The sequence below is a fragment of the Elgaria multicarinata genome, chromosome 5 (assembly GCF_023053635.1).
Source record: "Elgaria multicarinata webbii isolate HBS135686 ecotype San Diego chromosome 5, rElgMul1.1.pri, whole genome shotgun sequence".
Classification (NCBI taxonomy): domain Eukaryota; kingdom Metazoa; phylum Chordata; class Lepidosauria; order Squamata; family Anguidae; genus Elgaria; species Elgaria multicarinata.
This window is the reverse complement of record NC_086175.1, coordinates 128,211,305-128,237,274: the sequence shown is the minus strand read 5'-3', so window position 1 is coordinate 128,237,274 and position 25,970 is coordinate 128,211,305. Positions and strand designations below refer to the sequence as shown.

The 25,970-nt window shown below is 45.7% G+C and overlaps 1 protein-coding gene across 1 annotated transcript in view; it reads right to left on the bottom strand.

Annotated features, from left to right (window-relative positions):
- Positions 1-14,732: 14,732 nt before the first annotated feature.
- Positions 14,733-25,970, bottom strand: part of PRCP (prolylcarboxypeptidase) — a 47,788-nt gene continuing 36,550 nt past the window's right edge. Inside the window, exons 6-9 of the mRNA XM_063127861.1 lie at positions 23,300-23,472; positions 19,015-19,179; positions 15,756-15,943; positions 14,733-15,371 (exon numbers count right to left, since the gene is read on the bottom strand). Of these exons, the coding sequence (XP_062983931.1) occupies positions 15,158-15,371; positions 15,756-15,943; positions 19,015-19,179; positions 23,300-23,472 (740 nt within the window). The 3' untranslated portion in view covers positions 14,733-15,157. The remainder of the gene's footprint in view (positions 15,372-15,755; positions 15,944-19,014; positions 19,180-23,299; positions 23,473-25,970) is intronic.

Here is a 25,970-nt window from a genome sequence, read left to right as displayed (position 1 = left end):
ATCTCTGGGGCTAGTTATATATGGAGGTTCAAAACTGCCATCATCATCATCATCATCATCATCATCATCATCATCTCTCTTTTCTCACTTGTGGCGGATTTTCTATATGGCCATGACGAGCTTTGCCAAGTCATGCTGATTCAGGAATTTCCTGACAACTGAGCATGTTTTACGTCTGACTGCTTTCTGGATGTTGGTGTGGATGTATTTTGGTAGACCCAATTTCTGCCAGTGACTGATGTGACTAACGGTATAATTCTGACATTTTCCTGTTGCCATGGTTCTTTCCTGTTGCCATAGTTATACACCCCATAACCAGGGGTGTATATTTTCCTCTTTTCCTCTTCCTTTTCTATAACATTTTGTCATTAGGTATTGCTGTTTCGATGAAGTAAGGATAATTTTCTTTTTTTGTCTACAACTGTTAGGTCTGGTAGGTTGCAGGGGATTGTTTTGTCTGTATGAATTGTTCTGTCCCAGTATGTTTTATGATCTGCATTTTCCAAGATTGTTTTGAGTGAGCATGTATAGTATGGTGAAGGATGTTTGGTAAGGTTGAATTTGATGGCCAGTTGGTGAATTATTTTTGCAGCTGTATTGTGTCTGCCCATATAATCCATTCCTGCCAGAATTTTACATCTTCCTGGTCTATTGTTTCCTGGAATTGATGACATTTCCTACATGAGTCTGTTGTTATACTGTTACCTTTTATGATGTATTACTGTAATCTTTTATCTTTTGTTTCCAGATTTACCCCCAAATCTTAGGGCCAAAGTCAAGGACTACGCAGGTCATGAGATCCCCGAATGACCATCCAGTGGCAGGAAGTATGGCTATTTGCCCGCTGGACAGAAATCATGGGTGTGCACGCTCAATGTAGTGAACTCCTGGCTCTTGGGAACATCTTCATTTCCTTGTGGACAAGAAAAAACGGACTTGGAGAAGCTGAGAAAGGTTTGTGGATGAAGCCTTCAGAAACATGATCATGGCATCCAACTGCCAGGATGACAGTTCCTGTGTTGTCATGGTAATAAGAGCCTTGGGGTCACTTGAGAAGAGGGAAATATCCTTCCTGAATATTCTGCCACTCAGATCCTGTGGTAAGAATGCCAGCCAAACAAGAAAAAAAACAAAAAAACAACCACAGGTCTTGCCTACCTCTTTGTCTTTAACAGCAGCTAGATTCGTAGAAATCAACCACAGAAGCTTTTCTCAGTGCAGAAATAAATATCGTCCCCTGCTTAAAACCCACACATCAGGCTGCTGTGGGAATGCTGCGGACATCATATATCTTGACTTCAGCAAAGCTTTTGACAAAGTGCCCCATGATATTCTGATTAACAAACTAGCTAAAAGTGGGCTAGATGGAACAACTGCTGGGGTGGATTCACAGTTAGGTGGATTCCTGTATAATATTGCCAGGATTCGATCATTTTTGTCTGTCTCTTCCGCCAAGACGCTTGTTCATGCACTGGTTATTTCACGGTTGGACTACTGCAACCTTCTCCTCTCTGGCCTTCCTTCTTCTCACATCAGTCCGTTGGTTTCTGTTCACCACTCTGCCGCAAAGATCATCTTCTTGGCTCGCCGCTCTGACCATGTTACTCCGCTTCTGAAATCTCTTCATTGGCTTCCAATTCACTTCAGAATCCAATATAAACTTCTCCTGTTGACCTACAAAGCTTTTCACGGTCTAGCTCTTTCCTATCTCTCCTCTCTCATCTCACACTATTGCCCCGCTCGTGCTCTTCGCTCCTCTGATGCCATGTTTCTTGCCTGCCCAAGGGCCTCTACTTCCCTTGCTCGGCTCCGTCCATTTTCTTCTGCTGCCCCTTACGCCTGGAACGCTCTTCCAGAACATTTGAGAACTACAAGTTCAATCGCAGCTTTTAAAGCTCAACTAAAAACTTTTCTTTTTCCTAAAGCTTTTAAAACTTGATGTTGTGCAGACTTTATACTGTTAGTTTTACCCTACCCTGTGCCTGCTTATCCTACCCTGTGCCTGTTGGCATTCTCTTCCCCTCCTTATTGTTTTACTATGATTTTATTAGATTGTAAGCCTATGCGGCAGAGTCTTGCTATTTACTGTTTTACTCTGTACAGCACCATGTACATTGATGGTGCTATATAAATAATAATAATAATAATAATAATAATAATAATAATAATAATAATAATAATAATAATAACAGTTGGCTACAGAATCGGACTCAAAGAGTACTTATCAATGGAACCTTCTCAAACTGGGGAGAGGCAACGAGTGGGGTGCCGCAGGGCTCAGTCCTGGGCCCAGTGCTCTTCAACATTTTTATTAATGATTTGGACGAGGAGGTGCAGGGAACGCTGATCAAATTTGCAGATGACACAAAATTGGGTGGGATAGCTAATACCCTGGAAGACAGAAACAAACTTCAAAGTGATCTCGATAGGCTGGAGTGCTGGGCTGAAAACAGAATGAAATTTAATAGGGATAAATGCCAAGTTCTACATTTAGGAAATAGAAACCAAATGCACAGTTACAAGATGGGGGATACTTGCCTCAGCAATACTATAAACAAGAAGGATCTTGGAATTGTTGTAGATCGCAAGCTGAATGTGAGCCAACAGTGTGATTTGGCTGCAAGAAAGGCAAATGCTATTTTGGGCTGCAATAATAGAAGTATAGCTTCCAAATCACGTGAGGTACTGGTTCCTCTCTATTCGGCCCTGGTTAGGCCTCATCTAGAGTATTGCGTCCAGTTCTGGGCTCCACAATTCAAGAAGGATGAAGACAAGCTGGCGCGTCTTCAGAGGAGGGCAACCAGGATGATCAGGGGTCTGGAAACAAAGCCCTATGAAAAGAGACTGAAAGAACTGGGCATGTTTAGCCTGGAGAAGAGAAGATTGAGGGGAGACATGATAGCACTCTTCAAATACTTAAAAGGTTGTCACACAGAGGAGGGCCAGGATCTCTTCTCAATCCTCCCAGAGTGCAGGACACGGAATAACGGCCTCAAGTTAAAGGAAGCCCGATTCCAGCTGGACATCAGGAAAAACTTCCTGACTGTTAGAGCAGTACGACAATGAAACCAGTTACCTAGGGAGGTTGTGGGCTCTCCCACACTAGAGGCATTCAAGTGGCAGCTGGACAAGCATCTGTCAGGGATGCTTTAGGGTGGATTCCTGCATTGAGCAGGGGGTTGGACTCGATGGCCTTGTAGGCCCCTTCCAACTCTACTATTCTATGACACAGGAGCAGAGGCTGGTAAAATAATAATAATAATAAAGTTGGCCATCCTGTCTCGAGGGCTGTTTCACATTTCTTTTCGACTGACCTGGTTTTATTGCCGTGACGACTTATTCCCACGCTATGGGGGGGGGGAAAGGGGGCAGGACGGGGGAAGGAGGAAGGTTTACATTGCCAGCTGGATATTAATTTTAGAATGATGCTGGAGTGCTTAGAAACCATTACCACCCCCTGGTCTCCATGGGTGACTCTGAAGGAGATCCCTTCAACAGGAAAATGGACACCAACGCACCACCATGGTCACCTCCCCCAAACTGTTGACATCTCATTTCCACAGCTGACAAAAACGCACTTGCAGGAGGGACTTGCAAAAGGCCTTGCTGGGAACCCGTTTGTTTTTCTCACTCGCTCTTTTCCCAGACCCCCTTATTAGCTCCCAATTCAAGTTCCCACTGAACACTGGCCACCGGTTATCCTTCAGCTTGGTTGCTTGAGTTGGGTTTTCTTTTCTCTGCTCTAACGCCCCGCTGTTTGTTGGTAGTATTAATAATATGAGCAGCAGGAGACGGGAGACATTTGGGGCCCAGGCTGACGGGATTGTTCTCGGATGACATCAGGCCTTCTCTGTAAATTACTCGGTGACCTAGGATTTTGGCAGGTTACCACGATAACTCAAGCACCACCGCTTATTGCGTTCGCCTCCCGCTGTCTCGACATTTATTGATCTCTTTTTGACGTTAAGGGAAGGCTGACTTCATCACTTTGGGAGAGAAGAGGCAAGAGACCCTGAAAGTTGGGGCCTTCCAAGACGAGGTGGCCAAGTCGTGCCTGTTGTTTTGGCGGAGTGGTTCCCACATTTGCGTGTCTAGGATTGAAGGGGATCTGTGAAGCGACACCAACGAAGACCTTGTTCGTAACCACCACGTGTTGCCACGTCTGAAGCTTGAAATGTGAGAGCCAGTGTGGTGTAGTGGCTAGAGTGTTGGACTGGGAATCAGGAGATCAGGGTTCTAGCCTTCACTCAGCCATGGAAGCTCACTGGGGGACTTTGGGCCAGTCACGGACTCTCAGCCCAACCTACCTCACAGGGTTGTTGTTGTAAGGATAAAATGGAGAGGAGGATTATGTATGCCTCCCTGGTTTCCTTGGAGGAGAAAAGGTGGGATATAAATGTAATAATAAATAAAATAAATAATATTCAACCTGGGAACTGCACTTAAAGTCTATACTGTATTTCTTCGATTCTAAGATGCATTTTTTCCCCATATAAACATCTCTAAAAACAGGGTGCGTCTTAGAATCGCGGGTCATTTATTATTTCTTAGAATCAAAGCTTTTTTTCCATTGGTGGTACTGAAATTAGTGTGCGTCTTACAATCGATGGCGTCTTAGAATCGAAGAAATACGGTACTTGAAAAACCGCTCTGAACAGATCAGTATATTTGCACTTTGTCTCCTTACTACAGAGGTAGGAAACCCCAGGCTCAGAGTCCAAATCCAGTCTTCTGGGGTTCCCTCAAAGACCACAACCCCTGTGCCTTCAGCCCCACTCACCCCTTGAATATGGCTTCTGAGAGCATTTCTAAAATTGAATTTGGCCCTCAGGAGTTCCCCGTCCCTACCTTACCAAAGCCACCCTCCATTCCCCACCCACCCAGTCCTCTGTCACTCCTTCAATGACTTCCAAAGGATGCACTGCCTTGCTGTTACCTGATGATGTTGCCATGCTCTGAACCATCACAAATCGTTCCCCCAAATTTGCCCATCACCTGAGCTTCTAGTTCTGCTAGGCTGCCTTAAGGCAACGTATCAGGAATATCACTTCCCTGAACCACTTCCAGAACCTCACCCACAGCTGTAGCCAGAAAACCGGCACCAGAATTGTTGAGGGTACCAGAATTTTCCCACTGAAAACCAAAACTAACCAGGGCAAATTTGAAGCTGGACTCCATAGTACAAGGACTACGCAAACCACTCTAATGAGCTGGAGCTAGTGGCTAAAATACCAAGAAGGTCTGCATTCCAGTCCTACCACAACCAAGAAATTGTTCAGTGGTCTTAGACAAGCCATTGTCCACGGCCTACGATTCCCATCTGCAACTCAGGGAAAATAACACCAAGTTATTATAAGGTGTACCAAGATACTGTACGCCAGGCATTACTGAATATGAAGCAAGTACTCTATTGAAGTATTTTTATTGACTAGGGAGAAAAGACACACCAGAATTGAATGGTATGGACACAGCTCTGATGGAAGAGAGAAGCCAATTCTGGACTATTTGGAGCTGTTAAGCATATAGTGATCATTTGTTTCACCTCAACCATTTCTTTTTGAGTTTTATTTAAAAAAAAAACTTTCCAGAGCGTTCCCTGCCCTTCTTGGCAGCTGCGTGCGTGTGTGTGTGTGTGTGTGTGTGTGTGCGGTGGTGGTGGGGAGGTTTTAGAGAAAGTGAGGCGTTAAGAGCATTAAAAAAGCTGCAAGCTATGCCTACCTCTGGAGACTAAGCATTTACTCCAGGAAAGAAAGAGCGATTGCTTTCCAGAGCATTGTCCGGCCACATTAGAGACAGGATTAAGCAGATACATTCAGCTATTCTAACAGATTTCCTTTAAGCCTTCAGTGCTCCCCTCTCACATTCACTCGGATAATCACATTAGTTTTGTCATTAAAAGACACCACCACCACCCCTTTATGGCAAATACCTAAACCGCTTACACCACCCAAAGGGGTCGCATATATTAGGAAAACAAGACAAACGGAAGGGATTTGCCATCCTGCGGCTCAGTGTTTCGGGGCACCCGCCCCTCTCTTTTTATACCCAGGGGATGGGAGGAAGAGGTCTTTGCAAATGGAAGCTGGGAGAGGAGCAACAGAAACTGGTGTAGCTTTTGCTCCGGGGTTGTAAAACCCTGAGAAGTGGAGTTGGTTATGCAGAGGTTTGGAAATGCAATTGTGCCCCCTTGAGGTAAGGCCTTGAATAAAAGTTTACAATGGGGTTATATTTTCATGAATCTGCACTGACCAGTTCTCTGACCGGATGGTGTGCAAGAGATTATTCAGACTCAAGGACGAAATGAGAAATCAGAGTTACAGACTGGGTTTAACCTATAAAGCCTTACACGGCTTGGGACCACAATACCAGACGGAACGCCTCTCCCGACATGAACCTACCCGTGCACTACGCTCAACATCTAAGATCCTCCTCCGGATGCCTACTCCCAGGGAATCTCAGAGGACAGCAACAAGGCAGAGGGCCTTTTCAGCGGTGGCCCCACTATTGTGAAATGATCTCCCCGATGAGGCTCGCCTGGCACCAACACTGTTATCTTTTTGGTGCCAGGTCAAAACTTTTCTCTTCTCCAAGGTATTTAACAGCTTTGTTTAACTGACCCTGGATAGTTGATATGTAGCTCGGCTTCGTCCGTTCTCTTCTGCTGCCCCTTACGCCTGGAACGCTCTTCCAGAACATTTGAGAACTACAAGTTCAATCACAGCTTTTAAAGCTCAGCTAAAAACTTTTCTTTTTCCTAAAGCTTTTACAACTTGATTTTGTTCTGACTTTATACTGCTAGTTTTACCCTACCCAGTGCCTGTTTGGTGCATTCTCTTCCCCTCCTTATTGTTTTATTATGATTTTATTAGAATGTAAGCCTATGCGGCAGGGTCTTGCTATTTACTGTTTTACTCTGTACAGCACCATGTACATTGATGGTGCTATATAAATAAATAAATTATTATTATTATTAATAATAATAATAATAATAATAATAATAATAATAATAATAATAATAGTCTATATGCTTTTTATGCTTTAAAATTTTGTATATTGGTTTTTAAATGTTCAATGTTTTTAATCTTTGTGAACCACCCAGAGCACTTTGGCTATGGGGCGCTATATAATAATAATAATAATAATAATAATAATAATAATAATAATAATAATAATAATAATAATTTCTTTGCTTTTGGCTACCACTGCAATTTTAAAAAAAACTTTACTTAATTTGATTTATACCCTGCCTTCCTACCAAAAACGGCACTCAAGGCAAATTTCTTTAAAACCTCCAATTTTGGAATTGTTGCCCTAATTATAATTTGCTATATTTTTCATATGTTCAATACTTTCCTCACATGAATTAAATAAGAAGGGTTTAATTCCTTTTGCAAGTAGCGAAAAGCCCTTGCCGCCATGGGCACTAGAAGTCCTGTTCTTTTTCCGCATTTTTGCCCCCTGGTCCTCTTACCGCAGAGGGGCTCATGAATAATGCAAATATGCCCCCCTCCCAAATTTGCACGGCCCCTCCCTGTGACGCTTGATTGGTTGCCTCCGTCCCCTTCTCTCTCCTCATTGGCAGCAGCAGCCTAACAGCACAGCCGCACCCAGGGCCTGCCTTCGTGCCACACTGATTGGCTGAGCAGGGCTGCCAGGCATCCCAATGGCAGAGGGGTTGCCCTGCCTGTTTGGCACGGAGGAAAATAATTGCTATTAAAGCTCGAGCTTTAAACGTCCTCAAACTTCCAAAATTTTCTGCATATCCACGCTGCTTAAGCTTCAGATTAAAACAAAAACAAGCAAAATCAGTCTGAGAGCTCTCTAGTAATAAGCCTTACATAAGGTGACCTGTATCTTTAACAGTTGTATTGAAAAGGGAATTTCAGCAGGTGTCATTCGTATATATGGAGAACCTGGTGAAACTCCCTCTTCATCACAACAGTTAAAGCTGCCCTCTTTTAAATCTGGTCACAGTACAGCTGCAGTATAGCTCCTGCAGCTTTAACTGTTGTGATGAAGAGGAAATTTCACCAGGTGCGACATGCATACAAATGACACCTGCTGAAATTCCCTTTTCTATGCAACTGTTAAAGATACAGGAGCCCTGTCCTCCTTTTCATATGCTCACCCTACCTTACACTACTGTATTCGTATATAAGAATAGCTTGGCATCAAGTGATATTATGACTGGACTATAGTGAGCAGAGCCAGATGCAAAATGGAGGCTGTAGCAAACCTTGGAACCAATTGCTCATTGCACTCCAAGAGCTGTACATTGTGATGACATGTGTAACAGTACAAATGAGTTACTACAGATCAGAGATTCTAACATAAAACTCTTAAATTGTCCAAAAGTGACTCATTAAAACTCCTATTTGTGAGGTGAGGAAGGAACACGCCGGCTGAGAAATAAGTGATCAGCAAGGGGCTACTGGTAGTCCGTCATCCTTGCCAATAAGATTGCAAATCAGCCAGAGATCAACCAGTGCATTTCAGTTTACCTTCGGCCCGCCTCTGCTTGAAGCCCATAACTATTAAACATAAAAATTCGACTCATTTATACTTACTTGTCTGGACTGAAATATGTAGCTATATTTAAATCTGTTTACCGTGCGTGTGCACGCAGCTCAGAAATTTACATGGAATTTGTCCTCCAGATAACCTCTGATGTTTCTGTTTTGTTTTGTTTTTTAAAAGCATGGTGCTAGCCCTCATGGCAGGAGGAAAACAAAACTGGAAATTAGTAAATTATCACAGGGCCATCAAGTAAGATATTCAAAGGGCAAAATGTAGGGCAATGTTCCCCAAGAGGACCCTTTTTGCCACTCAGATACATTGTCCTTTTATACCCTTGTAATATGTGATGGGGGGCAGACCTATGGGATGTGGTCTTAAGCATCACTTTCAGGAGACAAAGCCATTTTCTCAGCTGTAGACACACACACACACACACACACACACACACACACACACACGTACGTGCAATAGGGCACTGATCTATCTCATAGGGCTGTTGTAAGGATTTCAGCACGATAATGCCAGTGAAGAGCTTTGAACATTTGAAAATATCATATTAACTAGGGGTGTGATCCGCTTCTCCTTGGATTGGAGAAGCAGAAGCGGATCGGGGTGATCCACTTCTGCTACAGGCGGAGGAGAAGCAGATCGGGGGGGGGGGCTGAAGAAGCATGGTGAAGAGAAGCAACCATAAGCGGATTGCTTCTCTTATCGCGGAGCGCTCCGCCCACCATTTTGGATTTTTTCGCCCATAGGATTGCATTGCGGAAAAGATTAGTGGATAACTTTTTTGTTTTTCAAGCTTTCTATTTGAAACTTGCTGTGCTTAGGAAGTCGTGGATGGGGGTAATTTTGAGCCTATTTTCAGCACTTTGCGTGCTGCGGTTTGCTTGCTATAATTTTTTTAAAAATAGGGTAAAAAAAGCAGGAGAGGTACCTTTTTGAAGTGCTGAGAGGCAGATTCAACTCCCAATCATGATCACCTGATGAAGCATCCTCCAATCCAAAAGTTGGAGGGGGGGATAAGCAAAATGGGATACTTAGTAACTTGGGATACTGGGAAACTTTTCTTTCTTAGTCTCTGAACGGACTTTTCCCAGTGTTTTTTTTAAACAGTAGCCCCACCAAATGCACAAACACAACCTGAAATCATATACCAAGCAAATAAATAACAGATAGGAAACACAGCACTGCTACCCACCCTAACCTTGGTGAACAACTGAACAGATGTGGTGCAAGGGGATGAGGTCCCCTAGGGCATGTGGACGTGCCCAGTGCGCACACTCCTGCCCTTGGAGGGTCATCAGAGCCCTCCAAAGATAAACCAGTGGAGAAGCTATGCCTGTCATGAGTTGAAGTGTTAGGTAGCTTCTTAAAGACTGGTACTTACTTAGGGCCAGTCAAATTGGCATAATTCCCCCTCCCCCTGGGCACGTCCACTTTCCTCTTACTGGTAAAAGACAAACATAGCTTTTTTTAAAAAAAATATTCTTGTTGTTTATTCAGCAACACTGCTGCTTTTAATTCCACCCCTCCTTTATTTTTTTATTTCATATTTATACACCCCATAGCCCAAGCTCTCCTGGCTTTTCCTCTTCAGTGAAGTCAGGCAGGCTTTCATTGTGGTTCAACTCCTTATTATTGTTGTTGTTGTTGTTATTGCTATTAATATTAATTAGTACTCCTATTATTGTTATTATCTTGTTGTGGTTTAATAATGGTTGTGATCACAATGCAGTCAATGAACTCTGAAGCAAGGATCACAAACAAGCTTTACTCTTATCCTCCTAGCCTCCTAGTTATGGGATGCAAAGGAAAAGGCATCTCTCTGTGCTGCTCCCGCCTCACAGGGATGGTTTGCATTACTTGCTTTGAAACAATCCTTGGCTCACTTCGTTGTGCCCCCAGAAATGTCTGCTCCATGCCTGCCTTCCCGCCTCCGCCTGGGTGCTGTTGTTTTGGGGTATCTGCTGGGACTGACTTCCCCATAGATCTATGGCATATCTCTGCCTGTCTGGTGCCTTGGAGCTGTACTACATGATGGGCTTTGTGGTTCAACACCACAAGCCTCTGGCGTGCTTGCTCCCAGTGCTGCCTGTCCTCCTCTGTGCCCGCCTCGCAGGAATGGTTTGCATTACTGGCTTTGAAACAATCCTTGGCTCACTTCCTTGTGTCCCCAGAAATGTCTGCTACATGCCTGCCTGCCTTCCCTCCTCCGCCTGGGTGCTGTTGTGGTGGGGCATCTGCTGGGACTGACTTCCCCATAGATCTTTGGCATCTCTGCCTGCCTCTCTGCCTGCCTGGTGCCTGGGAGCTGTACTACATGATGGGCTTTGTGGTTCAACCCCACAAGCCTCCGGCATGCTTGCTCCCAGTGCTGCCTGTCCTCCTCTGTGCCCACCTCGCAGGGATGGTTTACGTGTGTCTTGCTTTGACTCAGAAGATGTCCTTCCTGCGCTCACTTAGACTTTTTGAAGTTCCAAATAAATTTTTCAAGTGTGGAAGAAGATTCATATTTAGGTTTATCTACTCCCCAATTCATGGCATGTTGGGATTTCCTTTGAAATGGCCATGAATAAAGAAAGCCCATTGAGCTGTCTGCAGCTTTTGAAATCCCTGAGATACTGGGGTGTCAGATTTTCAAAAATCCCCCAATAATCAGGGGAGGCTTGGATTTGCTTGAGGCTTGGCATGCATATGTATACATGGATCAGGTGTCATGGTGCCTAATTTGAGGTTTCTAACATGAAAATTGATGGAGTTCTAGCATGGGAGTTGAATTGCGGTGAGTTAAAAGGACAAACACCCACCAAAAATCAGGGGATGATGGGATTTGCTTGAAACTTGCCATGAATGTGGATCTAGATGGCATCTGTGAGGGTGCCTGCTTCAACATTTTTATCTGTAAAAATGTCCGAGTAAATCCCATTTCTGAAAATGGGGTGTCCGATTTTCAAAAATCCCAAAAAAATCAGGGGATGCTTGGATTTGCTTGAGGCTTGGCATGCATGTGTATACATGGATAAGCTATCATGGTGCTGATTTTGAGGTTTCTAATGTTAACAGAAAAAAAGTTGTAGGCGTTTTTGGATTTCAATGCAAGTCTATGGGGGGGAAGCGGAGCTCCGATTTGGAGCTCCGCAGCGAAGCAGAGCGGACCATAGGTGGAGCGGAGTGGAGTGGACCCGATCCAGAAGTTGCGAATCTGGAAGAGAAGCAGATCGGGGGGTCCGTGCACACCCCTAATTTTAACACCAGGCATTGCTGTAATGAAAACCATTTTTCTAATTTTATTACAAGTCTTTATTATTTTTCCTTTAAAAATTACAATGCATTTTTTTTATTACTGTACGTATTTTAATTTGAGTCATTGTCCCAGGGGAAAAAAAAATACTATCTCTCTAATGGGCCTTGTACTATATATAAACCTTGGACGTTAAATCCTCGCAGCTTTATCCCAAATAAGTATATGCTCAGAGACAAGGGTGGATTCAAATATACACACGACTGGCACAATCACAAGTTGAAATTTAAACTGGGTGGGCATCACGCTGGACAGTTTTTGTTACTTTTTCGAGCCTTCCCACCTAAAGTAGGAAGCCATTTCACTGACTGCTACTCATATGGCTTTGTCTTTGAGTGACCTCCACTCAAGCAAGTGATTCAGGCCTAGGATTCAATGGGACTTGTTCCTTAGCAAGCTAGCTTATGGATTTCAGCCGACGTGCCGGTTTTGGTTTTCTCGTACAGTTCAGTCATTATTGGATTTTTTGTACTGAAAACCCACACGTACGCCAAAGGACTATGGAGCTCAGCGTCTAGGCTCTCGCCATCACACTGTGAAATTGCGAGTAGACCTTAGCTCAGGTGTGAGCAATGTGCACACACCATGGCCATTTTTTTTACAAGAGTAGCAAAACACACAAACCCCACACTTTTTTGCAGTGGGGGGGGGGGAAGTGTGCTAGTAGAGCATGGCTTGTTTGGAGCCAGAAAAGTGCTCCTGAAATCTTCTTGGGAGCATGAGTCTGCTTGTAAACAGTGGGACTTACTTCTTTGCTCCTGTTACGGCAGTTGCAATGGGGCATGGCTCCCATAAATTGCCCACTCCTGCCATGTACACACACATGGGCCCCGTTCAGAAGACACCTTAAACCACGGCTTTAACCATGGTGGTTAAACCAGAAAGCCGGAGCCCGTTCAGAAGACACCTTAAACCATGGCTTTAACCACGGTGAATAAGGCTTTTTGCACAAAGCGAGAACCAACATAATTTAAACACGACTTAGCAAAATCTAGCAGACAATCAAAATGGGAACTTTATCAAAAAGCAAGGCTGTACAACATGGTTTGAGCTAGCTCTTTGTTTTAGGGTACTATTGTGAAGATATGCTTTAAAATAAGCCAGATACTACACAACCGGAGTCACTGGCCTTCTTCAGAGGCAGGCTAGTGCCCATGCCGATATAAGAGGTAGCATTAAGAGATTAACAGAATGGATGTCGCATCCGCTCCCGAAGTTTTAAGGTGGAAATACTTTAAAGCCTCTATTTAGTTGAAGGGAGATTTTCTCACATGGGGAAGTTATTCAGACATGCAGTCCGAGAGAGACAGCTGTCGTCCGATGTGGTACAGCCCCGAATAAGTCTGTACCGCCTTCTGTCTACTCCCCTCTTTTGCTGAATTGTGTTTTTGGAGCATTGGGCCACCTCATTCCAAGGCCACATTTTCCAGATTGTGAGAAGCTCTTTGCATTGACAGGAGTTTTGCTGGTCTGGGGAGCACAAATAGAAGAAAGGGACATGCAGGCCAAATCTCTGATCAGTGGAGGTGTTTTGGTGTCATCGCCCCACGAAAATTCACAGAGACACGCTTTACACCTCACCCCGTTGAGGGAAACAGGCTTTTGCTTGCCCAATAGCAGATCAGGTCTTTTGGCAAGTAGGCAAAAAACAACAATACCCACCTGGCAGGAAGAATAAAACACCAACAAAGCTGAGTGGTCTACCCTCACTGCTGGGGGTCAAACAGAAAGTTTACCCGTTTGTTCACTCTCATCCCTTTGGTTTTGTGTTCCTACGTCATTGTAGTAGAGACATTTCCTTCTCTTCAAAGAGAAAGAAGCCAAACTCAAAGAAACAACTTTGCCAATGGTGTGTACAGCAATAACCCCAAAGGATAGGTAGCAAATTAGCTTTGGGGGGGTGGATGCTGTTTTTCCAAAATGGGAGTCCCAATCCTGTGTTTGCAGGGGCACTTAAGCCCACTCTTTCCTGCTACTTCCCCCTGCAATGTTTCCTCTACAACTGCTTCCTTGCGCCCCAGAGTGAGCAAGAGACTGGAAAGAAACCTGGCCGAGGACAAAAAGAATCGCTTATGAGAGGGGGGAGCAGTGAACAGGAGAAGAGAGAAAGCATTCTCCCAATACTTATCCCCTGCATTCGCATCGGATAGCAAATAAGATGTTGGGAGTCCCATGGTTGCCGTACGGCATCTCACGGTGGCCTCAGACGCTGGCCAAATTAGCATCAAGAGTTAAACTCCTGGGGAGGGGGGGGAACCAGACCCGTCCCCCTGCAAATGCTCCACCCCAACTAGAGAAGGCAAATGCAGATGGTTCCCATTTTGGCAAAAAAAGGTTTCACAGTTTCAGTGCTTTTGGCCCCCCAAAAGCAGACTTGCAGGGGGTTCTTCTCGCTCCCTGTCACCATACAACTTGGCTGAGCTATCACAAGCTAGAGAGCGAGCTCAACGTAAGTGCCCAGCTGGATCTCACCAAGGATCTATCTCACGCGGCATCCTTTTTTTTAACCATGGCCAGCCAGATGCCTCCAAGCCCTCCTTGTGAGCTGCTGGAAGGCAACCACGCCCTGCTGCTGTTTCTTCATATCGTGTAGCAATGAAGGGAAAAAGGAAAGGAACCTCTCGGGCAAGCACTGAGTCATTGCTGACTCTGGGAGGGACGCCAGCTTTCGCTGACGTTTTCTTGGCAGGCCTTATAGCGGGGTGGTTTGCCGTTGCCTTCCCCGGCCGTGATTACCTTTCCCCCAGCTAACGGGGTACTCATTTTACCGACCTCGGGAGGATGGAAGGCTGAGTCGACCCGAGCTGGCTGCCTGAAACCAGCTTCCGCTGGGATCGAACTCAGGCCGTGGGGAGAGTTTCGGCTGCAGAAACTGCTGCTTTACTGCTCTGCACCACACGAGGCTCTTTGGCAATGAAACCCAAAGCTTAATAAGGTATGATGTCCAGCTTCCCACACATGGATGGCTGGGCAGGGGAGGGAGGGGAGGGAGAAGGTACCTGCCTTTTCTCTCTCTCTCTCTCTCCCTGCCCCCCACCCCAGGAAACATTCTACACTCTCAGACTGTGGGTCTCAGTGCCCAACCGGGAACAGTAGAAGTCCGCAGATGCCTGAGCAGTGCTGCGCCTCCCACCAGTCCAGAGCTGTAGCGTGTTGGTTTGGGCTTGCTACTGCAAATGGTCCTTTGTACAACCAGAGGGGTCAAAGAGAGTGCTTGGATTAGGAGAGGGGGAAAGAGGAAGAGAGAAACAAGAAGGGATTTTGCAAAACGAGACAATTCGGTCCCTTCGACGTCACTAGGAGAAAACAGTGAGCACAAACTCCAACAGCGGCCGGCTACTTAGGGTGCTGATGAGTCCGGTACTGCTGTAGCCACAGCCTCATGTAGTGGACTTCCAGGAGGCGGGCTTGCAGCACCGAGTCAGGGTCGTATGGGCTGTTGGAGCGCAGGTCCAAGTGATGGGCGCCTTCTGGGATCATGATAGCGACGAGAGTGTTCGTGATGTTCCGGGTTACTCCGCCCCCAGACCAGGGGTCCAGACCGCCGTTACTGGAAGGGAAAGGAAGAAATAAGCGCTACACCTGCATGTGGGGAACAGCCTGAGATACAATGGCACCACCGCTGTGCCACAGGTAGCCTCTGCCCTCCAGCCTGGAAAACTCTGCCCATCAAAGGAAAGGCTGCTTCTCCAAGCAGGTAACGTTACCATCAGCCAGCCTGGAGCATGCAACACGTCATCAGGAGGTACGGTTTCTCTCCCTCACCCTCTGCCATAAGCCTAATTATATATTTCCATGAATCTTAACTGTAAGCTGCTATGAGAAGTGACCTTGGCTGAAAAGTGGGAATCCCCCACCCCACCCCCCGCAATTAGGGACAAGACACAGATTCCCGCTACCCCCAACACTTACGACAGAAGCACTAGCAGCCCACCTGAAAATGATGTTGCTGTGAGCACTGATGTTTTTCCCCCCATAGAAAGTGGGGATCCAAGAAGGACGAGGTCTCACTCCCCAGGTTTTGTAGCATTCTTCCGAGTATGCGTGGAAGTCCCACTTCTGAGGCTCAAACATGTCGTTGACGCCATCGCTACACATGGGCATCACCATTTCCGTGCAAGCCTTTGTGGAGAAAGGCGCAGAGAAAAGGAAGAATGTATCGGTGTCAGAAGTTTTTGGCTATGTCCAGTTCTAACGCACACAACGTTGCCGAGCTAACAAGTCAGAAGATGGCTGCTGCCACATCTGAGCATTCCGTGGCCTCCCATTCTATAGAGGGCAGAAATGGGCCTGCCTTGTTGAATTGTGGGGGTAAAACTGCGTACAAATTCAGTGTGGCTGTGAGACAAAATGATCCGCTGTATCTTGGTCATGAGAGCAGGGCAAAGATCTCCACTTTTTTTAGTTGTGGATACGAAAGCAAAATATTGTTTTATAAGGTCACAAGGCAGAGTTGCGTTTTGGGCTTGTGAACACCAAACAGGAATACAAAATAGTTTGTATTTTGTATTGTACTATACAAAATAGTGCCAACCCAACCCCCAGAGCAACAGTCACAGTAGAATAGTACACTGTACACTGATGGTGCTATATAAATAATAATAATAATAATAATAATAATAATAATAATAATAATAATAATAATAGCCCTCCCCAACATGGTGCCCTCCAGATGTGTTGGACTACAACTCCTGTCACCAGTAACTGGCATGGTCAATGCACTTAGAAGAGGTGTCTCCCTTAGTAGTTCCTCAGAACAGAGATGCATTGTTAAAAAACAGAATGTAAGGTTCTCTGTACAGCACCACATGCCTCAAACCTGCTGTAAAAATAAGGCAGCCCCTTTGGATGACGTAACAGCCCATCGTGGGTTAATTAACCCTCGAGGGGCCTCAACACCTGCCATCCACCAGTATGAGTACACAGCCCCAGCTGGGCTTGCTGTGGCTTGTCGTGTCATCAGAACCTGGCCGGGGAGGGTTATTCAAGAGTTAAATAAGCCTCACAAAACACTGGAGCAGACCGTGAAGGATGGGAGGGTTGTTTAACCCTCAAATAACTCTCCCCCGACTGGGTTTAGATCCTACGACAATCCACTGCAACCCCCCCAGCTGTGGGGTTCATAATGACAGAAGACACACACACTGTAGTCTCTTGAGGGTTAATTAACTCATCCAAATCAAGTCAATTTCTGATGCAAGAGTTTGGTCAATGATGCCACGCCAGCCACGTACCTTTTTCACAAGTTCACCATAACATCAGGACAGTACAATGTAACCACCCCGCTTTTATTGCTGCAAAAAAACCCTGACGCTCAGAGAACACCTGGAACTGCTATTCTTCCCTAGTTATTTGAATGAGTTTTTGTTTGTTTGTTTGTTTTAGCATGATTTTTATTTTGTAAACCACTTCAGGGTTTTTAGTTTTTATTTTAAATGAAAAGCAGTTTAAAAATTCTCTGAAATAAAGTAATTGCATTTGTAAACCTTATATTGTATTTTGACCCTTCCCCCCATCCCTCTCCCAAGTTACCTAGCTTCTTTTTGCTCTCCCCAGGCATAGAGCTCTGGCCTCATCAAGGCTTTACACGCCAGGGGAAGGTCATCCCGTTTGACCAAGCTTTTACATACCCTCCTGTAACAAAGCCTAGCTCAGTGCAAGTGGAGCAACTGCACCCTGCTGGCCTCCATTCCTCTCACCCTCCTTGGTCAGCTGCCCCGTGTTTGATTTAAGACTGTAACCTCCTTGGGACAGGGACCTGTATTTTAAAGCGCCAAACTGATGACACTATATAAGAACCACCACCAAATACGTTTTATGGCTGCTTATTCAGCTCCATGTGTACTGTTGGCTTTATCGTGTTTGGTCTATTTAAGAATTTAAGATTTTAGGGATCTAGGAAGCTGCCTTATAGGGCAGGTTCCAAATCGTGTGAGGAGTTGGTTCCCCTCTATTCTCATTTTGAGTACTGCATCCAGTTCTGGGCACCGCACTTCAAGGATGCAGACAAGCTGGAGGGGGTTCAGAGGAGGGCGACGAGGATGACCAGGGGTCTGGAAAGAAAGCCCTATGAGGAGAGGCTGAAAGAACTGGGCATGTTTAGCTTTGAGAAGAGAAGATTGAGGGGAGACATGATAGCACTCTTCAATTACTTAAAAAGTTGTCACACAGAGGAGGGCCAGGATCTCTTCTTGATCCTCCCAGAGTGCAGGACACGGAATAACGGGCTCAAGTTAAAGGAAGCCAGATTCCAGCTGGACATCAGGAAAAACTTCCTGACTGTTAGAGCAGTACGACAACGGAACCAATGACCGGGGGGCGGGGCTCTCCCACACTAGAGGCATTCAAGAGGAAGCTGGACAGCCCCCTGTCAGGGATGCTTGAAGGTGGATTCCTGCACTGAGCAGGGGGTTGGACTCGATGGCCTTATAAGCCCCTTCCAACTCTACTATTCTATGGTATGGTATATGTGAGTGCTGCAGTGTCCACATGGACCTCCAATGGTTCCCATAAAACTCTTTCTTCCCTGCCTTCTTTAAAAAACTTGCTTTAAGAAAAACCTTGGAACATATTAGGGCCGTCTTCTTTCTCTCCCCTTCTGGCCTCTAGCTTTGCTCTTTCTCTCCCCTCTACATCTTTGCCTTATTTCCCCCTCCCTCCCAGCCTCTAGCCTTGCTATCCCCCCCCCCCATCCTTTTGAGCTCACTGCTTCTCCCCCTCTGAGCCTCCAGCTCTGTTCTTTCCCTCCCCTCCCCTCTGCTCCTGCTATTGCTATTTCCCCCTCCCTCCCTCCCTCCCAGCTTCTAGCCTCACCATTTCTCTCCCTGGCCCTCTTTAGCTCACTTTAGGCCCCCACAGCAGCCATTCTGTAACTAGCTACATCCTCCACGGGTGCCTTTTTGTGATGGTGTCCACAGCAGTTTCTCACATTCCCAAATGTGCCCACTGACAGATCCAAAAAGGTTGGGGACCTCTGTTATAGCAAGTCAGACCGTCTGTCCATCTCAGCCAGTATTGTCTCTTCTCACAGAAGCAATCCAGGACCTTTCACATCACCTGCTTGGAGATCCTTTTAACTAAAGGTGCCAGGGACTGAACCTGGGGGCGCTTTTTGCATCCACACAGAGGCACATCCCAAGCTTTGAATCCCACTTTTTCCACAGTATTGCAAAAGGGGAGACCCACACACATACCTGATAACTCCATCCCTCCATCCCAAGGCTTTCTGTGGCAGTCTGAGTTAAGTTAAAGCAGGATTCATCTCCTGTGTAGTTGTAGTAGACGTTGACCGCCTGGAAGATATTCTGAAGCAGCAATTTGTCTGGCAGTTTGGGGTCTTTCAAATATTTACAAGCTGCCTACGGAAAGACAGAAGGGAGAAGGGCATGAAAAGTCCAGCGAAAGCAGAGATCAGCAATCGTCTCTAAAAGCCTGCAGACAAGAGAGTGTGTTTTCCACACAGCCACAGGTTCACAAACTCTTGTAAGCCAGAGCGCATAAATATACAATAAAGTATCATAAAACATTATAAAAAAACAGCTTTAATAGAATTATGAGTGGGATGGAGAGACATGATTTCTCCCCAGCTCAAATACTCAACAGCCGTGCTCAATGGAACTAATGAGGAGCAGGTTCAGGACCAAGCAAAAAGGAAGTACTTTTCACCATTTATCTATGGAACTCACGGCCATGTGATGCAGCAATGGTCACTAGCTTATCTAGCCTCCTTCAAAAGGGCCAGAAAAATTCATGAAGGACACCAGCCATGATAACCAAATGGAAACTCCATGGTCAGGGGCAGCCTCTCACCAAACTCTGGGGACAAACAGGAGGAGACTATTGCCTGCCTGCTTGTAAGCTTCCTCGGAACCTTCCTAGGCTAGAAACCGAACACTGGACTAAATGGACATTTTTGCCTGATCAAAGCAATTCTTATGTTCTCAATTTCCTTTCTGTAACGGCATCCTACCTTAGATACATGTGGGTTAGGCAGGAAGACAACCACCATCTGGAGCCAGTGTAGAGTGTTGGACTGGGAGTCCGGAGATCCGGGTTCTAGTCCCCACTCAGCCATGGAAGCTCACTGGGGGGACTTTGGGACAGTCACAGGCTCACAGCCCAACCTACCTCACAGGGTGGTTGTTGTTGTTAGGATAAATGGAGTGGAGGATTATATATGCCACCTTAAGTTTCTTGGAGGAAAAAAGGTGGGATATAAATATAATAAATGCATAAATAAATACATCTGGATCTTCCTCCAGGCACATTAATTAACCAATCTTATTGGAAAGGAAGATGCCAACCCCATTTCCTAATCCAGAGAGGTTCCAGTTAGGATGTTACAGAATGTAGTGGGATGATAATATGGTAACATCTCTGCATACTTTAGAACATTGGTACTGAAGCCACTTCCTCATACGATGGAGAACTTTGTCCATCATCTCACAGATCCCAGACAAGTAGGCCCCAGCTTCTGCTGTGCTGCTCCATCTCCTGGGTCATGAGATGGCTCCTGAGCACTGAGCAGGCCAGTGATGGGTTAACAGGCTGTTTTACATTGCTTAATGAGACACAGTTGATCTAGCATCCCGGTGAGGAAGGGGCAAAAGAAAAAAGGGGGGGGAAGGAAAGAGTTCCGACTGCTTCTGTAGCCAACTCTCAGCAGCAGCCTGCTCACTTTGGGCTCCGGGTGCCCAGCGAGGGGGTGGGGGGGAAGTTAATCACTTATTAAGACGACTTCTAGCCTTTTCCAGCTGGCTGAGCAGCTTCTCGGCTGGAAGACCAAGGATTCCCGAAAGCTCCTTTGGTAGCACAGAGGTGCCATACGGAAGTTAAAGAGCAGCTTTGGGAGGCACTAACCTCTATGGAGGGTGGGATCAGGAGAGGAGAGGAAAAGCCTCTGCTTTCCAAAGGGGACCATCCGCTCCCCCCACCCACCCCCACCCCCGGTTACAGAAAGGGATTAAGCAGAGAGGTTCAGCTGCTTGAATGGATTCTTCCCCCGCAAGCTCTCAATACACCTCTCACTCTGGATAATCACATTAGTTTTGTCACTGGAGCCCCCACCCGTTTCAAAAGAAAGAAAAGGGAGGCGACTGGAATAAGCTTACGCCACCCAGAGAGGCCGCATACATTAAAGAAAATGAGGAGTTTTTGACAAAAGAGGAAGCCATCTTGGTTTTAGGTGCTGCTGGCCTGGGGTGTCTGGTCAAAGGCTCTCAAGGAAAGACACTCATCCCCCTGCCCCCCGCACGGTTCCCAACCACAAAAACTCACAGGCTCCATTAGAAGGGATAACGCAGAAAGTAGGGGCGGGGGGGGGGGGGGAAGGTGTGTTCATCAGTCTGAACAAGCCAGGATTTGGGCCTGCCTTACAAAAGATGGTCACCACAGAGGCCTAGATGGGTTGGGGCCTCGAAACGTGAAGGATCTCTTCTCCCTATGTCACCCCTGATGTTCAGAGGAGGCCTTCGCCATGGTTCCATTGGAGAGGCACAAGGGACAGGGCCGTCTCAGTAGTGGTACCCAGGTTATGCCCTTTGTTTCTCCTCGGGGACAAAGGGTTTTTCATGCGTTTTATTCTAACACAGCAAACACAGCTCAATGGAGAAAATACTTACTTAAAATAAAATGATTGCTTTCTACCACCAACTTGAGACCCACCTCTTCGTTTGCTCTGTGTGTGTGTGTGTGTGTGTGTGTGTGTGTGTGTTGGGGGGGTGCTCTCCCCTTGCTGCCTAGGCTATAGCACATCTTGACACAAGAAATTCTGCTTACCCTTTCTTAAAATACAAATATCTTTAGGCACCAAACTTGCATTTAGACCAGGGGTGAGAACGTGTGGCCTTCTAGATGTTGTTGATTTGCAGCTCCCACCATCCCTCACCATTGGCCATGCTGGCTAAAGTTGATGGGAGTTATAGTCCAAGAACGCTTAGAGGTCCACATGTTTTAACAGCCCTGATTTAGAAGCAACTTCCACTGATGAAAAGATTTGTATCTGAAGCTATAAATGCATACTGCGACTTCCTTAATATGCCTTATCAGTGCTCTTGCTGCTTTTGTGCACCGCGTTCACGTTTTTAATGTTTTAATTGAAATTGTTTGTTGCCTTAGGGAGTCTATTGGGGAACGACAAGGTGGAATTGAACACATTAAGAAATAACACGCAGTAACACAATCTCCTGAAGAAAGAAAGAACATTTGGAAGCTGCACAAATCAAGCAGAAGACTTAGTGTTACGGAATCCTTGGCCATTTTTTGCCACACCTGTTTATTCATTTTTGTCTTCTAGAGACCTAGAAAAAGTATATCATAGAATCATAGAATAGCAGAGCTGGAAGGGGCCTACAAGGCCATCGAGTCCAACCCCCTGCTCAATGCAGGAATCCACCCTAAAGCATCCCTGACAGGTGGTTGTCCAGCTGCCACTTGAAGGCCTCTAGTGTGGGAGAGGCCACAACCTCACCAGCCAACTGATTCCATTGTCGTACTGCTCTAACAGTCAGGAAGTTTTTCCTGATGTCCCGCTGGAATCTGGCTTCCTGTAACTTGAGCCCGTTATTCCATGTCCTGCACTCTGGGAGGATCGAGAAGAGATCCTGGCCCTCCTCTGTGTGACAACCATTTAAGTATTTGAAGAGTGCTATCATGTCTCCCCTCAATCTTCTCTTCTCCAGGCTAAACATGCCCAGTTCTTTCAGTCTCTCTTCATAGGGCTTTGTTTCCAGACCCCTGATCATCCTGGTTGCCCTCCTCTGAACACGCTCCAGCTCGTCCACGTCCTTCTTGAATTGTGGAGCCCAAAACTGGACGCAATACTCTAGATGAGGCCTAACCAGAGCCGAATAGAGAGGAACCAATACCTCACGTGATTTGGAAGCTATACTTCTATTAATGCAGCCCAAAATAACATTTGCCTTTCTTGCAGCCATATCGCACTGTTGGCTCATATTCAGCTTGCGATCTACAACAATCCCAAGATCCTTCTCGTTTGTAGTATTGCTGAGCCAAGTATCCCCCATCTTGTAACTGAGCACATAATACTGCCGTATACCAAGTTTGTCTACACCAGGGATGGGGGCATGCGTGGTCTTCCAGATGTTGTTGGGCTGTAACTTCCTGGCTAGGGTTAATGGGAGTTGTAGTCCAACAACATCTGGAGGGCCACACATTCCTCACCCCTTGCTCTGCACTGACTGACAGTTGTTAACATAAGAACAGCAATGCTGGATCAGACCAAGGGTCCATCTAGTCCAGCATTCTGTTCACACCGTGGCCAACCAGATGCCCACAGGAAACACATAAGAAGGACATGAATGCAACAGTGCTCAAGTGCTGTTCCAGCTGTATCTCGAGTTCCCAAGGCTTGAATCTGAGATCTTTTGCATGGAAAGGACGTGCTCTACCCCTGAGCTAATGTGCAGTTCAGGCGGCGAAGGGGCGCAGAAGGAGAGAAACAACCTTTGTTCAGCTTACCTGAACAGGCCAGGCAGGAAGAGGCTCCAAGAAGTCTGCTTTATACGGGTAGTCGACCATTGCAAAGTTCACCCACGTCTCACTGAGCCATGCTTTGAGGGCAGCAGCGTCCGCCAGAGTTTTCAGCGGACTGCACAGGTGAAATGCACAAGAAAGCCAACGTAAGCCTTTCGCTAGAAAAAGAATGAGTACAGAGGTTAGAATTTCAAGCACTCAGTTAATTAACCCTAGTTGTGCAGAGATGGATTAACGATGGACATTAAGTTTACTGAACTACATCAACATAGGAAGCTGAGTTAGACCGTTCGTCCATCTAGCCAGGTGACCAGTACTGGTGGTAAATTCCCAGGGGCTAAATTCTACTCCTTAATATTGATGCCCTCAAGCATGAATAAACTGAGCCTGTTCTTATATGCCCAGTACCATTCTGGGTTAGAATCATAGAATAGTAGAGTTATTATTATTATTATTATTTATTTATATAGCACCATCGATGTACATGGTGCTGTACAGATAACACAGTAAATAGCAAGACCCTGCCGCATAGGCTTACAATCTAATAAAGTTGTAGTGAACAATAAGGAGGGAAAGAGAATGCAAACAGGCACAGGGAAGTGTAAACAGGCACCGGGAAGGGTGAAGCTAACAGTATAGAGTCAGAACAAACTCAAAGCTTAAAAGCTATAGGGAAAAGAAAAGTTTTTAGCTGTGTTTTAAAAGCTGTGATTGAGTTGGTAGTTCTCAGGTGTTCTGGAAGAGCGTTCCAGGCATGAGGGGCAGCAGAGGAAAATGGACGAAGCCGAGCAAGGGAAGTAGAGACCCTTGGGCAGGCAAGAAGCATGGCATCAGAGGAGCGAAGAGCACGAGCGGGGCAATAGTGTGAGATGAGAGAGGAGAGATAGGCAGGAGCTAGACCGTGAAAAGCTTTGAAGGTCAACAGGAGAAGTTTATATTGGATTCTGGAGTGAATTGGGAGCCAATGAAGAGATTTCAGAAGCGGAGTGACATGGTCAGAGCGGCGGGCCAGGAAGATGATCTTAGCGGCAGAGTGGTGGACAGAGACCAGCGGACTGATGTGAGATGAGGGGAGGCCAGAGAGGAGGAGGTTGCAGTAGTCCAACCGAGAGATAACCAGTGCGTGAACGAGAGTCTTGGCAGAAGAGACAGACAAAAATGGTCGAATCCTGGCAATATTATACAGGAAGAAACGACAAGATTTAGCTACTGTCTCGATATGAGGAATAAAGGAGAGCGAGGAATCAAATATAAAGCCAAGGCTACGAGTTTCCTTGACCGGAGTAAGCTTGACATCGTTGACAGTAAGAGAGAATGAGAGATGAGGAGAAGGTTTAGGAGGAAAAACAAGCAGTTCAGTTTTTGCCATATTGAGTTTCAAACGGCGATGAAGCAGCCAGGCTGAGATATCTGAAAGACATGCTGAGATACGATCGTGGACATCAGGAGAAAGTTCCGGAGATGAGAGATATATAGTCCAATTTTGTATACTTAAATTTAAATTTTGTATACTTCTTAATGTTTACTGTTTTAACTTTTCTGAACCGCTCAGAGAGCTTCAGCTGTGGGGCGGTATATAAATGTAATAAATAAATAAATAAACCCCCTGCTCAATGCAGGAATCCACCCTAAAGCATCCCTGACAGATGGTTGTCCAGCTGCCTCTTGAATACCTCCAGTGGGGGGGAGCCCACAACCTCCCTAGATCATTATTATTACTATTATTATTATTATTTATTTATTTATTTATATAGCACCATCAATGTACATGGTGCTGTACAGAGTAAAACAGTAAATAGCAAGACCCTGCCGCATAGGCTTACATTCTAATAAAATCATAATAAAACAATAAGGAGGGGAAGAGAATGCAAACAGGCACAGGATAGGGTAAACAGGCACAGGTAGGGTAAAACTAACAGTATAAAGTCAGAACAAAATCAAGTTTTAAAAGCTTTAGGAAAAAGAAAAGTTTTTAGCTGAGCTTTAAAAGCTGCAGTTGAACTTGTAGTTCTCAAATGTTCTGGAAGAGCGTTCCAGGCATAAGGGACAGCAGAATAAAATGGACGAAGCCGAGCAAGGGAAGTAGAGACCCTTGGGCAGGTGAGAAACATGGCATCAGAGGAGCGAAGAGCACAAGCGGAGCAATAGTGTGAGATGAGAGAGGAGAGATAGGAAGGAGCTAGACAGTGAAAAGCTTTGTAGGTCAACAGGAGAAGTTTATATTGGATTCTGAAGTGAATTGGAAGCCAATGAAGAGATTTCAGAAGTGGAGTGACATGGTCAGAGCGGCGAGCCAAGAAGATGATCTTAGCAGCAGAGTGGTGAACAGAAACCAACGGACTGATGTGAGAAGAAGGAAGGCCAGTGAGAAGAAGGTTGCAGTAGTCCAACCGAGAAATAACCAATGCATGAACAAGCGTCTTGGCAGAAGAGACAGACAAAAATGATTGAATCCTGGCAATATTATACAGGAAAAAATGACAGGATTTAGCTACTGCCTCAATATGAGGAATAAAGGAGAGCGAGGAATCAAATATAAAGCCAAGACTACGAGCTTCCTTGACTGGAGTAAGTGTTACATCATTGACAGTAAGAGAGAAAGAGAGATGAGGAGAAGGTTTAGGAGGAAAAACAAGCAATTCAGTCTTTGCCATAT